General features: G+C 38.9%; 1 protein-coding gene across 5 annotated transcripts in view; it reads right to left on the bottom strand.

Annotated features, from left to right (window-relative positions):
• Positions 1–292: 292 nt before the first annotated feature.
• Positions 293–13,531, bottom strand: part of slc20a2 (solute carrier family 20 member 2) — a 55,501-nt gene continuing 42,262 nt past the window's right edge. For 4 of the 5 annotated variants that reach the window (XM_032579708.1, XM_032579710.1, XM_032579711.1 and 1 more), the window contains exons 10-11: positions 10,013–10,097; positions 293–4,789 (exon numbers count right to left, since the gene is read on the bottom strand). In XM_032579708.1, the coding sequence (XP_032435599.1) occupies positions 4,625–4,789; positions 10,013–10,097 (250 nt within the window). In that variant the 3' untranslated portion in view covers positions 293–4,624. Of the gene's footprint in view, positions 4,790–8,169; positions 8,255–10,012; positions 10,098–13,531 lie in introns of all 5 variants that reach the window. The other variant, XM_032579712.1, reaches the window with a different exon arrangement.

Here is a 13,531-nt window from a genome sequence, read left to right on the forward strand (position 1 = left end):
TATTGTCCAAAAACAATATGTAATGTTTTTTATATTTAATAGTTTAACTTTTCCTCCCTTAGGACTAAGCAATGTGCCCTTTGGCCTATCAGGACGACGAATGCATGAGAAAAAAACAAAACAAGAGAAAGCGAGTTGCACAAGAGGCTTGCACAGCGTGTTGATGTTCACTAGAAACGCCACAAGGTGAGGAGCTAGAATATCAGCCTCCTGCTGTTAAAAAGCAAAACACCATTCATCTCTGAAGTGCCCTCCACACTCAGAAATAATGTAGAAATAATTTCACTTTTTATTACAGTAGCTTTCAGTTAAGATATATGCTACTGCTGTAAAAAAAGTATTTAAATATGTCTAGCACCTGTAGAGGGCGCTGCGGAAGTAGCTGAAATCAATGCAAGGGTTAATGCCGAAGAGAGATTTTAATTCCATCTCTGTAAAATGAGATTCTGCTCTGTGTGCTGATTACAGTCATCTCCCTGCGGAAAGGTCGCGAGGTCAAATCTCAGTGAAGGCCTATATGTGTGGAGAATAGTGTGTCTGGTTCTTTTCCCAAATTGAAAGCCATGCATGTTAAGTTAAACTGCCTGCCGTACATTGTGTGCCTGCAAGTCTTGTACGAGATGCATTCAGTAGGTGCAAAAATATGAGCAAGCAGGGTTTTTAAAAAAAAGAAAATTCAGATTAATTACACTGGGAAAATCTTCGGCTTTGTAAATTTAGATTTTTCCACATGACAAGTTACGCTGACTGCTTACAGACAAAAGCAGAGCTTCTTTAAAAGGTGCACTTCTTCCTCACAACAAGCAGAAGAAATCAGAAATCATGAGGAAGTGAACATGCCAGCTCTGTGCAGACCTCTGTGCAGCATGATCTGAGTAAAAGGTCATGAGCTGCAAGGGAGGTCAGCTGCTCAGAAACCAGGGAGCAAACCCTGAAGGGGAAACTTTTTTTTTGCATTTTAGACAGGATGTCATAGCAGAGCTGTCCTCCTCTGGCAGCTCACTGCCAAAGTCAATGCAGTAGGGAAACAAAATTACAAAGTGTTTTCATCTATAGTTCAAAAATAATAACGGTCATTTCAAAATCTGATCTACTCGCGATCGACACGTCAATCTACATGCTAGAGGAAGACACTGGGCTCAGTGGGAGTGGGCACGAGTGCCAAAACAGACGTGGGTGGGAATATTTCCCGCAGTTTCTCCCCACTTCAAGCCGACAGCGACTCCCTCTAAAAGTGCGCGGAAGCTCACCCAGGTTAAAACTCAGATATGGTAGAAAAATATATAGTTTTGATGAGATTTCTCTAGTTATTCTTTTCATCACTGAATTGCACCCACACATGTAGTGTTAACACATTGCAGTAGCAGTGTAAAGTGACAGGGATCATGATCGGCACTACTACAAAAACGACTGAGGAAAAAAAAATCAAAAATCAAACACACTTCCTCTCAATGCTCTCTTTCTCTCTAGACACTTCTGGTTATATTCTGTTTTGTTTTACTTGCACTTAAAAATTCATGGTTAATAGTTTGTCTTTCATTGGCATCATTAGGCAACAGTTTGTTTTTTTTAAAACAGATACTCTACAATATGGTTACAATGTAAACACCACAGTACTGAATTATTTTACCGTCTCTGCACAAAGTAAAACACGTTACAAGGCATGTGGCTACTTAAGCATAGATTTGTTCATGAAGAAAAAAAAAACAAAAAAACAGGAAACACACCACAAAAACATTAAACAGCTGGCATAGAGTTTGTTCAAACAAAAATAACTTTAGACTTTGTTCATCTGCAAGTCACCTAGGTAACCTTGTTTTAAAAGCTGGTGATGATCAGTTTGTTTTTTTTTCTAAATCACTTTCACTTTCAGACAAAATGAGATCAAAGGGATAGTTCAGGATTTTAGAAGTGAGGTTCTGTAAACAGATAATAGGAAGCTAAAATCTTTCCTGCAGCAAAAAATGGCGTCTCCATTAGGTTAAATGCAAACATGTTAATCCAGAGGCCAAAGCTAACTGCTCATATGAGTGACGCCAGTTTTTAAGCCCATCACCTTACAATCTTAAATGTGATTTTGGCAAATGCTACTATGCTAATGCTAGTGGAGATTCACTGAGAAATTATTTTCACAGCCAGATTCCAGCTCAGTGGAAACCAAATCTTTCCGCCATCAGTGAATGAAGAGCTGCCAGGTCGCAATAGCGAAAACACTCTTGGTGGTGTTGAAGCTGTGACTGAGGGAAGTAAATTCAAAGTTTCTTCTTACTTTTAGCATGAGGAAGGTGCTTAAAATATCAGATTGTATAAATTTAAGAGACCACTTAAAAAAGGAATAATATCTCTGACATGACTAAATTTTTCGGTGTGATCGTAACTCATAACCTGTCATATTTCATAAGAGTAAATTTGCCCAAACAGGGAGTGGAAGCAGAGTTAATGGTAAATATCCACTGAAATTAAGATTTCAATGTTTTTATGAGCATTGGGAATTAAAATCTCTTAGCAAAAATAAATTAATAAGTAATGGTTAAGTTTCAAAATAGCTTGTTTAAAAGTATTTAGGTTTGGACAAAACGGCTTAAGGATGAAGTAAGGAGACAACCTTTCTTTGCCTTATAAATAATCTGCACATAAAACGCTGGGATATTTTTAAGAGTTGGGTTGCTAACAAAAGTCTGTTTTTGAACCGACTCTGCTCAGATTAGCAATTAGCAGTAGCCTCTAATCCCAGTTAATTGCGATTTATATAAACTTAAGATCATAATAGTACGTTTAAGTCAAAATTTCCAACATCCAAGTCATAAATACAATAATGCCCCTTGAAATCAAAACTGAAATCAAGACTTTGAAAGTTTGGAGGTATCCAACAGTCCTAGGTTTAACATCCAAAATGGCTGCCAGGCTTACTGAATGTGATTGGTGGAGGTATAAACTACGTTTCAGTGCTTCTTACGGTTCGTCTTTCATAAATCAATGGGACACAGTGCTCCACAATCACTAGTTGTAAAACTGTTCCTTCAGAGTTTAAATGCATTAAACAAAGAATTTTGCTGTGATCATTTTTTATTGCTAATAGTTACCATGGATACCACTACCAAACAGTTTTTTTTTCTGACTTGCAGCTGGAGTCTGATTTAACTTCCAGATATGAATTCTGGCTTCAGAGGCAATATCATAAAATAACAAATCGAGTTTCCCTCTACAGGTTAGAAATCAACTGCTTACAAACTTCTAACAAAGCCTCACTTCTTGTAGTCCATGACCATCTCTTTAAGACAGATGTCTTATGATATTTAGTGTTATGAGCAGCCTGAAATCCTGCACCAGGTGTTAGGTGAGCCTTTACTCTGACTGTATGGAATCAAATTGAACCTTTAGCACCGGCGGGCAGAAGACGCCTCTGCACTGAGGCTATGCTGCTTTTTGCTGGAGTCCTCTTTCTTTACACGTTTTAGTGTTCGATATGATACCATTTATCATGTGAAAGTAGGGTTCGATATGACAGTGACTCAGTTGTATGTATGAAAATAAAGGCATAAGGATAAAGATATGTTATGGGACCTCGTCAGTTTGCGCTCGCACGCCTCAGCTCAGTTTTAGTGTTTTGGCATCTTTCGACTCTAAATTGGCATGCTGAAATGTTGACTTTGGCATGGATCGACTCTGAGGAGAGTGACCTATCTTCCCCAACCCAACCTTTCTGGTTCATTTCCTCAAACTGAGCTGTTTCCAATCAAAACACACTTTTTTCTCCCCTACTCTGAACCTCGAGCATGAATCATACTTTGTATGATGACGATAAGATGAAGAGCCAATCCCCGCCCCCTCTCTACAACAATAAAAACAAACCAGGACCCACTGCCAAACTCCATAAAGGACAGTATTTACAGTACAAATTACATTATAATACATCATTTAAAAATATGAGACTCATCTCTAAAAACATACAGGAGCTCTCCACAAAAATGAAAATCAAATTCTTTAGTAAATTAGGTTTCTATGGTATCATGGAAAATAAAACGTTGCACGACTCTCTTTTTCTGAGGCATCCTTTCCTTTTGGCCCCGGTTGTACCTAGCTGGCGTGTTTAAAAACGGACATGATGGATGGGTTGGTTAACCACACGCATGTCTTTTCTTATTTTTTTGTGCCAAAGCAAGCCGTAATACAACAGATCACACTCAGTCAGAACGACAATATGTACACTTTTTTTCCTTGTTCGGATATCAGATATGTGCTCACTAGTATGGTTACTTTTTTTTTTAATTCTTAATTTCTTTTTTTAATTAAAAGGTAAATTTCCTATTTTTGTATTTACAGCAGACTGAATGATGCATTTCCCCCCAAAAAGAGAATAAATATGAACTGATTGAACTCAAAGGAGTTGAGAGAATTTCCGGACAGAGCCAGGCAGCGTGGGAACCAACCCTCCTCACAGTACAACCAAAGTCCATTTGTAAACCTCTGCAGCTTCCTCAAACTCTTCTCCTTCACTTCACTCACTCCAGTTCCTACTTGTCTTCCCTCAACAACACCCAAGCTACGATTTCCTTCCAAGTTTCCCCTTCTCTGACTCCCCTCTTCCATTCTCCACCGCTCGCCCTCCCGGCCACTTCCCCCCTCAGACGAAGGGCAGGATGCCGTAGACGAACAGGGCCATGACGGCGGCGCTGAACAGGCCAGCCACCGGCACCGTGACGAACCAGGCCAGGAAGATGTTCCTGAAGAGGCGCCAGTCCACGGCTTTCTGGGAGCGGATCCAGCCCACGGCTACGACCGAGCCCACCTGGACGGCGGGGATGGAGAGAAGAGACAGAAAAACAATCAGCAGCAGAACTGAACACGTTTGAAGGTTGCAGAGATGGTGAAGAGCTGCAGGGTGTCTTTGCGGTTCTCAGGACTATGTGGCCAGAATATTTTCACTTCCATTAGACATCACTGTTATTTCTCAGCTCAGATATAGAGCTGTTAAAAAAATTTATTGGCACCTCAGGTAAAGACTTGTAATAAATTCTTCTGTCATCACAGCTGCATATTAAATATCCACCCTTTCTTGAATATTTATGCAAGTAAGGGGAAAAAAAAAAAGTAGCTCAGATATTGGTAACTTCTGGCTGCTCGTTCGTACATTTCCCCTTCTGTCAACAGGACAGCATGTTCCAAGACTGCAGCACGCGGAGATGGATTTTAGACGGTACCTCCAGATCATTCTGAGTCCTTTTCTTCTTCCTTCAGCTCACCCTACAACTTTTAAATATGATTTGGATCTGGAAGCTAATTTTATGTCTACTGAACTTTTATTTAATTCCTGATGTAGCCCAGGGGTTTGCAACTCCAGTCTTCTAGTGTCAGTGTTCTGCATCTGCTGGATGTGTCCCTGCTCCAGCACACTTGAATCAAGTAAATTGCTAACGATCAGGTCTTTGCAAAATTTCCTGAGTTTTCAGGTGGTTTCAGCCTTTAGATTCAGTCCATGCTGGAGCATGGATGCATTGAAAAGTCGCGTGACAGAAGATTCACTGCAAAAACACAAAATCTTAAGAGTATTTTTGGTCTGGTTTCTATTGCAAATATGTTAGTCAATGTGAAATAAGACAAAACTTACTTACAGGTAACATTTCCGCAAGATATAGCAGCTTGTTCTAAGTATATAATCCCGTCATTTTGATTTTAAAAAATTTTCTAGTTTCACTGTCAAATTATTTCACTTATAGGAAACATGTCTAGCTCTAAGTGAAATAATCAGCCATTGGAACCAATACTTTTTAAACAATATTAAGGCATCATTCACTTAAAACAAGCTCCTACATCATGCTGAGAATTTATGTGCAAGTTAGTTTTATGTTATATTAAGTTTACTAAGATTGTCGCTAAATCAAAATTACTTTGTAAGATTTAGTATTTTTGTAGCGCAGACCTCTGATTAAGCCATATAATTGCTTTAAAATTAAACAGTTTTTTATTTCTATGTAGAACTTGAATGTATCAGGAGGTAACTTGGTCATTGAGTGATGCATTGTAGTACTATTTATTCATGCTTTTTGCATATCTTTACCAGGGGTGCCAACAAATCGGTCTGTGTAGCTACTAGCTTCTTCAACAACTAAACAGATTGAATGCTACACTTCTGTGTAATCAGAAGCACTTGACTGGATTTTGTATATATTATTTATTTATATCTGCAAACCTGTAAAGGTTCCTATCCTTTCGCAATAAAGTTTAGTACCAGCCTTCTAAAAAAGAAGAGCCTGAGTAAAATTGCTAATAATATTTGAGCTGATAAGAAGTGACAGGTCAGCTGTGAATAGAAGAGCGTGTGCAGCCTGGAGCTCTTTACATTTCAGACTCAAATGAGTGTTAGTAACGGCAAGCCTGGAGGTTATTACCGACTAAACCAAAAAAAACAACTCTCGTGTGAAAGCCTGACACAAGCAGGTCTAGCCTATGAAACACACTGTGTCAGACTTTCACTTATGCATTTTTTAATTTACCTTAAATAGCAGGAACCCAGTTCAGTTGGAAGAAAAATACGATTTCAGACATGTTTGAGAATCATGTGCAGTGACTTGCTGTCAGTCAGAGCAGCAGGTAACACTTAGCCGTCTGCTCACATGCAGCCAGAGAAACGTGAGACGCCGAGCGCACTCTGATCTCTGCCGACCTCACCTGACACATTTAAATCGGTCCACATTTGTAGATGAAAGGTCGGACGGACAAACAGTGAGCAACACTAAGACCTGGAGGTTCGTATGGGAGATTCTTGTCAAATTGTTTGTCACCAACATGAACCTCAATACTCCAAGAAACAGTAAAAAAACCACAATTGTTTTTAGATAATTTACATGCAGTAACCTCAGTCTTAGTGTCACCTGCCCACAGATCCTCTGAAACAGCAAAGTCACTGTACAAGATCATCTTATATTGACTCACACCAAGGACCGGGCATCGATTTAGCCTCAACAAAAAGAGAAAAGCCAGATCTAAGAAACAGATCAGTCGGACCCGACACAAGTTAATGAAACCCAATCAATGCCCATAAATCCTCACACTCTCTCCTTCACACAGACTGAATCATTGGAGATGCACGGATATGAAGTTAATTTATTGCCAAAGACTTGAAGGACACTGAGAAATCTCAGTTTCACTCTCTCAGTTTAAAATAACAAATGGCTTTAAATCCAATCAATCTACAAATTAGAATTTAGTTTTTTAGATGGCATTTCACCAAAAACATCGGTACATCTCCAGACCAAGTTATTTAAAAATTACATAATTACCACAATCATAAACCTCTAACCATCATTAGATTTAACATCTTGGCAAAGCAGCAGATTATTCAAAATTTTAGAGAAGAAACATGATAGGGTTGTATGTGAGAAATGGAGATAAGGAATGGTGCTGATGGTGATAAGAGTGATATTTAGACAAACTGATCATCAGTAACTGGACACCAGTTTTGAGTCTCCTGCAGTTTCCCCTCAGGGAATTCAAGCCTCAGGATATGGACACCCAAAGGCACCAAATTCAATAACTCAACTACTAAATAACTGGGGAACGTTGATTTAAAAAACTATAGGCAGAAAATTTGTAAAATACAGAATTGTCTCAAAGAAATGTTTATGCTAAAGATGTACTATTCAATGACAGTTTCAGTATGCAGATTATTTGAAGCTTTTATGACTGAAATCTAAAAGTGCCGTCATTCAAAAACCGAATAAATTATTAACTACTGGTTTGGAATCAAAAATAAAATCATATGTAGATAAGTAAATAACTGAAAAAAATTAGAGATAATTCAATATGAGGGCCAATTATTATTATTCTACAAAAGAAGCAACTCATTTTCATTAATTGAAGTTTAAATATGGTAAGGGATTTAAAGCCTTATAATTTCAGGGTGAAAATAATAATTTGTTAAAGTAGGCTAGACTACGAATACATTTATGAGTAAAAAAAAAGTATCAAACCAAGCACAATCTTTGATGTTGCAAAGTTCCCCTTAAGAAAAATTGGAAATTTAGTTGCTGGAGAAAAACTGCAAGAGAGATCAAAACTTCAACTTCAGGAGTTGTGATTGATTTCAGTGATCAAGAGCTAGAGATGAATCGCTGAGGAAGAGCTCTCAAGGTGGAGGCTCCTCACTCAACTGCTTATAAACTCCAATACCTTGCAGTGGGTGGAGCTTATTGGGATGCCCACATTTGATGCAACAAGCACTGTTAGCGCACTCATTACTTCAATGCAAAATCCGCTGTGAAGACACATGAGTGGAGAGACAGAAAGATGAAGAGGGAGAGGTAAAAATAGTGGAAAACAAAGTGTGACGGGTGGGATCGGGTAGGAGGACGCCGGCCGGTGATGGGGGACGGTGGGGGGGAAGTCGGCTTACGACCGAGCACAGGAGGGTGGGGACCCACGCGCCAAACCATGCCAGTGTTGAGTGGGCAGCATTATGAGAGCTGGTGGAAATGAAACAGAGTAATGTAGGTGTGGAGGAGGGAGCAGGGGGCGGGGATCAGGCAGGACTGGGACTGGACCGGTCTGCCTCGCCTTCCAGTCTGGATCTGGTGTTCCTGAAAAGAGCAGGAGAGAGGAGCTGCACACTGAGGCCCAGGGCTGTCCGAGGACGGCTGGATGGGGCAAAATGTCCGATAGTGTTCTCCTCTAACTGGACGGTAAAATCTGGACTTTAAAAGGAAAAGTTGATAAAGGTGTGGCTGCAGAGAAATAGCTTTGGCAATCATTTGAAATGATAAAGTTGCTGGGGTTTTTTTAAAGTGTATATTATAGAGATATTTGTGTCTAAATAATGGCAAAGCAAAACCTCTTAATCTTAAAAGGTTGTTTAAAAACATAAACTACATTGAAGGCAAGAATATTTCCTTCAAAAACATTTTGGTGGTCATTATTACACAAAAATTGAGTATTTCTGACCAGATTTTATGGTTTTTCCAACACTTTTAATATTATTTGAAAATAATGATTTTTAAAAATTTGCTTTTTTATTTACTTGAGAAAACCAAATAAACTGTTTTGTAAAAATAATCTTTCCTCTTTTGTGGGTCATATTTCATACATTATGCTTTTGTGATCATATAATTATCATAAGCAAAAAGATCTCGCATGTAAGCTCCAAATTGTTTCTAAAACTTTTAGAAATTGCATGTATTTTATAATTTTGTGAGTGTCACAGTTTTTTGATCAATTGTTTAGTCACGATGAAAAAAAAACTCAACTGCTTATAAGCTAGTTAGCTCCTGCAGTCCAGCTAACACTGCTAGCACAGAACCGGTTTCACTGGTAAACACCATGTTGTTTATCATGGTGGAAGCTGATAAAACCTGAAACTGCTGCTGCACATGTTACTCAACAGGTTGTTGCTGGGCAACCAAAGAGTGAGTGAGTTAGTTGATGCTGCCCACCTTGTTTACCTAGCCTACATCCCCCAGAATGCTATGGGGTTCAGTGAAATTATTGAAAATTTGATCTGTCATCATATATTGATAATGATCACATGTCTATTGGGATACATATTGTTTTTGCTTTATTGCTCGACTCTAAAGGTGTGAACTGAAATTTGCTTACCCAGCTTCAACAGTTAATGCTGAGGATTTTATATAAATGACACACCAGGAATTAAAATACTCAAAAAATCCACCAAATCTCTGCTTTTTTTTTTTTAATTAATAAATTTGTCATATTTTATCAATGTTGTAGTCTTTCCATGTTTAGAGATGAGCTCAATCAAAAATATTTTCAGTAAAAAAAAAAAAAACAAAAACAAAAATGATTGTCAAAGCCATCAAAAAATTGCCATAAATCAGAAAATTTTAACGACAATAATTCAAATGTTAGAATTCAGCAATTTTTAGAGGATTTACTTTCTGGCTCCAGGGATAATCTAAGGCCCGGCGCCCTGGGAGAAAGTGTGAGCTCCCCTCTCCCCTGGAGGGACCTGCAGGGGTCAAGAGGTCAGTCTGAGGGAGTGGGAGGGGCCACTCGGTCATACCTTGCAGTGTGTGGTACTGACAGGGATTCCGATATTTGAAGCCAACACGACTGTGACTGCAGAGGCCAGTTCAATAGTGAACCCACTGTGGAAGGAGGGAGGGGAGACGTTCTTCACTGTAATGACTTGGACGGAGCTGCTAGAGGCACCGCCTCCCCAGCATCCACATCACCAAGCACATTTCAACAGTTCTTACATGTTTATACATCACACAGTCAAACAATAACAATGAAACTGTAATTACTAAAGCCCTTCATCAGAAAGCCACACACAAAGACCTTCTGTGAGGTCTTGAGTGTTTGCCGGTAATTTAAGGTATGGTGGCATGTGATCACAGACGGGTGTGACTAGGAAGAGCCTAACGCTTACAAGAAGACATAATTTCTCCAGAAATCACTCCCCGTTTCCAGGGATCTTTGGCTCTAGAACAATGGATGAACTGAAAGAGAAAATCGTTAATGCATTCACAGAAAATACACAAACTTTATGTGCATGTGTCAGAAAATTACAGAATTAAAATTATAGAGCACAAAGGCAGCAGCTTGAAACTAGAGGATTCCTTTGTACTATTTCTATTATTGATATTTGCTAAATAAAAAGCAGCAACACTGAAGCAAATTTCTGGGTGGATTTCATTTAAAATGTCATTCCAGTCACTGGTCACTAACAGCAGGGCTAATCTGTATCCCAGCAGGGCTCCAATGATTTCACCAAAGGTACTTTTGAGCAAAGCTTCAATCCCTCTGTAAACGGGAACTACTTCAGCTAAAATTTTAATGTTTCAGAGGCTATTTGAATCGCTAATGGGGCTTTAGTCCAGATATATTCCTAAGCCTTCTGTGAAGGTGTAAAATGGCAAAAAAAGGGAATATTGTTGCAGTCTCTTTCAGTAAGACATTATTATCTGCATAATGTACACCTAATATTCCCCTGAATCTCATCTAGAATCCTTCTGGGGAATCTCTCTCTGAAGACTGGTTTGCTTTAACAATCGAAGTGAGCTGGTAGAGTTCAGGCATTGCAGCAAGCAGAAATATTTAGAAGACTTGTTGAAGTTTAGCTATTAGTCCTTGGCAGTAGTCTAAGCGTTTTTGACAAATCAACTTTGCTAAACGTTACTCTAAATAGGTAGACAACTAAAATATCTACCTTAAAAAACTTAAAGTGACATGTTCACAGCAGTTCAAGTGGTATTTAGCTGACGTGGATTTCCTGATAAATTTTATTGTTAATTAGTCAATTATGATTTGACAATTCTCAATATGGTGTCAGAAACTGATAACACTCTGAAGTGAACAAAATAAATGCCATTTTGTCCCAGTCAGAGGTTTTACAAGTCAGGCTTTCACACAGGTTTCCATTTTTCTGTACTACATTTTTGTATGAAAACCACAAAAGTATGCTTTTTCCTCATACTGCTCATGCCTACTATAGGTGTTAGAAATATTATTTTGAATGTGCAGCAAATGTACTACAATAAAGCCTCCCTTTATCTCCCTCTGGTGTGATACACAATGGATAACTAGAGAGGACTCAAATTAAATTTCTATGCATTGAGAAAAGTTACTTCACTTAAGAGTGAAGTAAGCGTGACTATTGAGATTGGAAAATATGATTCTCTAACTTGAGGTTGAACTGACCGACTTATCTGGTAGTATGAAGATCTGGTTGCTTCAAACACACTTCAAACACACTAACTGCTGAAAGCTCAAAAAGCACAAGCAACATCTGCACCAATCTGATCAGGCCGAGGCTTGAGGGGAATGATGAAAATCCATACTCCAGGTTTGAAAATACCTCACCGTGCCAGGGATTACTGGGCTGATAAATATATGCCAGGGCATGTACTGTATACCACACAAACACACACAATGTTCTGTTTTTGCCCCAAAACAAATTTCTTTGTCAGGCTGATTCATGAAAACGGACTCTGGAGAAAAGCGAGGCTTTTGAACTGTGAACCAGAGCAAATTTGTCTTAGGATACTGGCAGCCCAGTTAGTGTGGGATGGAAGGAGAGAGATTAAGTGGAAAAAAAGGGTACACACACAAAGAGAAAGGAGAAAATAAAAAGGTGGAGAAATAAAGAAAGAGGGAAAATAATGAGATAGCATGAGCGTGGGAAGGACTGAGGGGAAAAGGGAGACAGATTTAAAGGAGAAAGATGAATAAAAGACCAAAGGATGAGGAAATCAACAGATATTTACTAAAGGGTAAAAAAAGAAACGACAAAGAAAGGGAAAAAAGAAAAAAAAAGGAAAAGTGCAAGAGGAGTCGCCAGGCTGTCGTCTCTCCCTGTGGTTTGAGAGGAGAAGTTCCCACTGTGGTTTGTTCCCTCATTCTCTCATCCTACTCTGCTTCATCCGGAATGCCAAACAACTTCCTGTAACCCTCTGTGATGCTCCTGCCAGGCAAAAACAACTTGCACACGCACACAACCTCATAGGAGCTTGTTGGAGTAATTAGGCCTAAATAAGCATGCATGCATACAAGCGCACATACAGTACATTCAACACAGTTTGTGCAACCCGCAGGCAAAGTGCTGTTTTTTTTCTTAACAGACATTGCTGAGGTTTGCGTGCACACATTCTTTAGATAATGCGTGGGAAGACTTAGGAGACAGCAAGAGACAGAGAGATGGAAGCAAAGACGAATGAAGAGCAGGGAGCGATTAACGATGAGCTCTGACTGCTGCTGCGGCTGCGTGAGTTGTTGGACAGCGAGCTGTAGGGGTTCATTTACTGTGGTCTGAAAGACGACCCAATTATCCACACGTATTATGTAACAGGTCAAACCAGAAACAGAACATATACTGCACTGCTTAGAAATGTTGATTTTTAGGAGGATTCCAACAATTAATAAGAACCTGCATGACAAAGAGAATATTGGACTCTTTATTTATACATCTGCATAAGTTCTTTATTGAAGCAATTTGACCTGTTCTCTGGATCTTTCAAATAAATTTCAAAATGTTGTCAAATTAAAAGCAAACTGAGGATCTCCGTCATATTCTTTTAAGCTTCTTAATGCAAACTTATTGGATACAATTTAACTAGTTTAGAATGGCATAGATATATTCCTTTACTGAAAATCTTTAGAAACACTTTAACAGATCTAGAATATTAAGATGTTAAAAGTGGTTGGAAAATTTTGCAAAGTACAATAGATAAATAGGTTCTGATTCATCTGAAGCGACGATGATTCTATAAATATTGTTTGAGCAGCTGGCGTTGTAACTTTAGTCAGTAACAGGAGTGTTTGTGTGAATTGGAGCATGTTCAGTTTAAACATAATGAGTCACAGGTAGCTCATGAGGCGTTTACAACCGCACAATGGAAGTGACTGTTTCCATGTGTTTGTGTTTTTCTGTCTGGCTGTTGTGGATTATTAACTACCCTCTAAGTGATCAATTACTCTAAACATTCTTCATGACCCTGAGTGCTGGGTCCTGTTAACGCTGTGTGTGTTTACTCACCACAGAGTCTGCAGAATTGGATGAACCTGTTTGTGTCAGCCTCTT

Source organism: Xiphophorus hellerii, chromosome 12 (genome assembly GCF_003331165.1).
Source record: "Xiphophorus hellerii strain 12219 chromosome 12, Xiphophorus_hellerii-4.1, whole genome shotgun sequence".
NCBI lineage: Eukaryota > Metazoa > Chordata > Actinopteri > Cyprinodontiformes > Poeciliidae > Xiphophorus > Xiphophorus hellerii.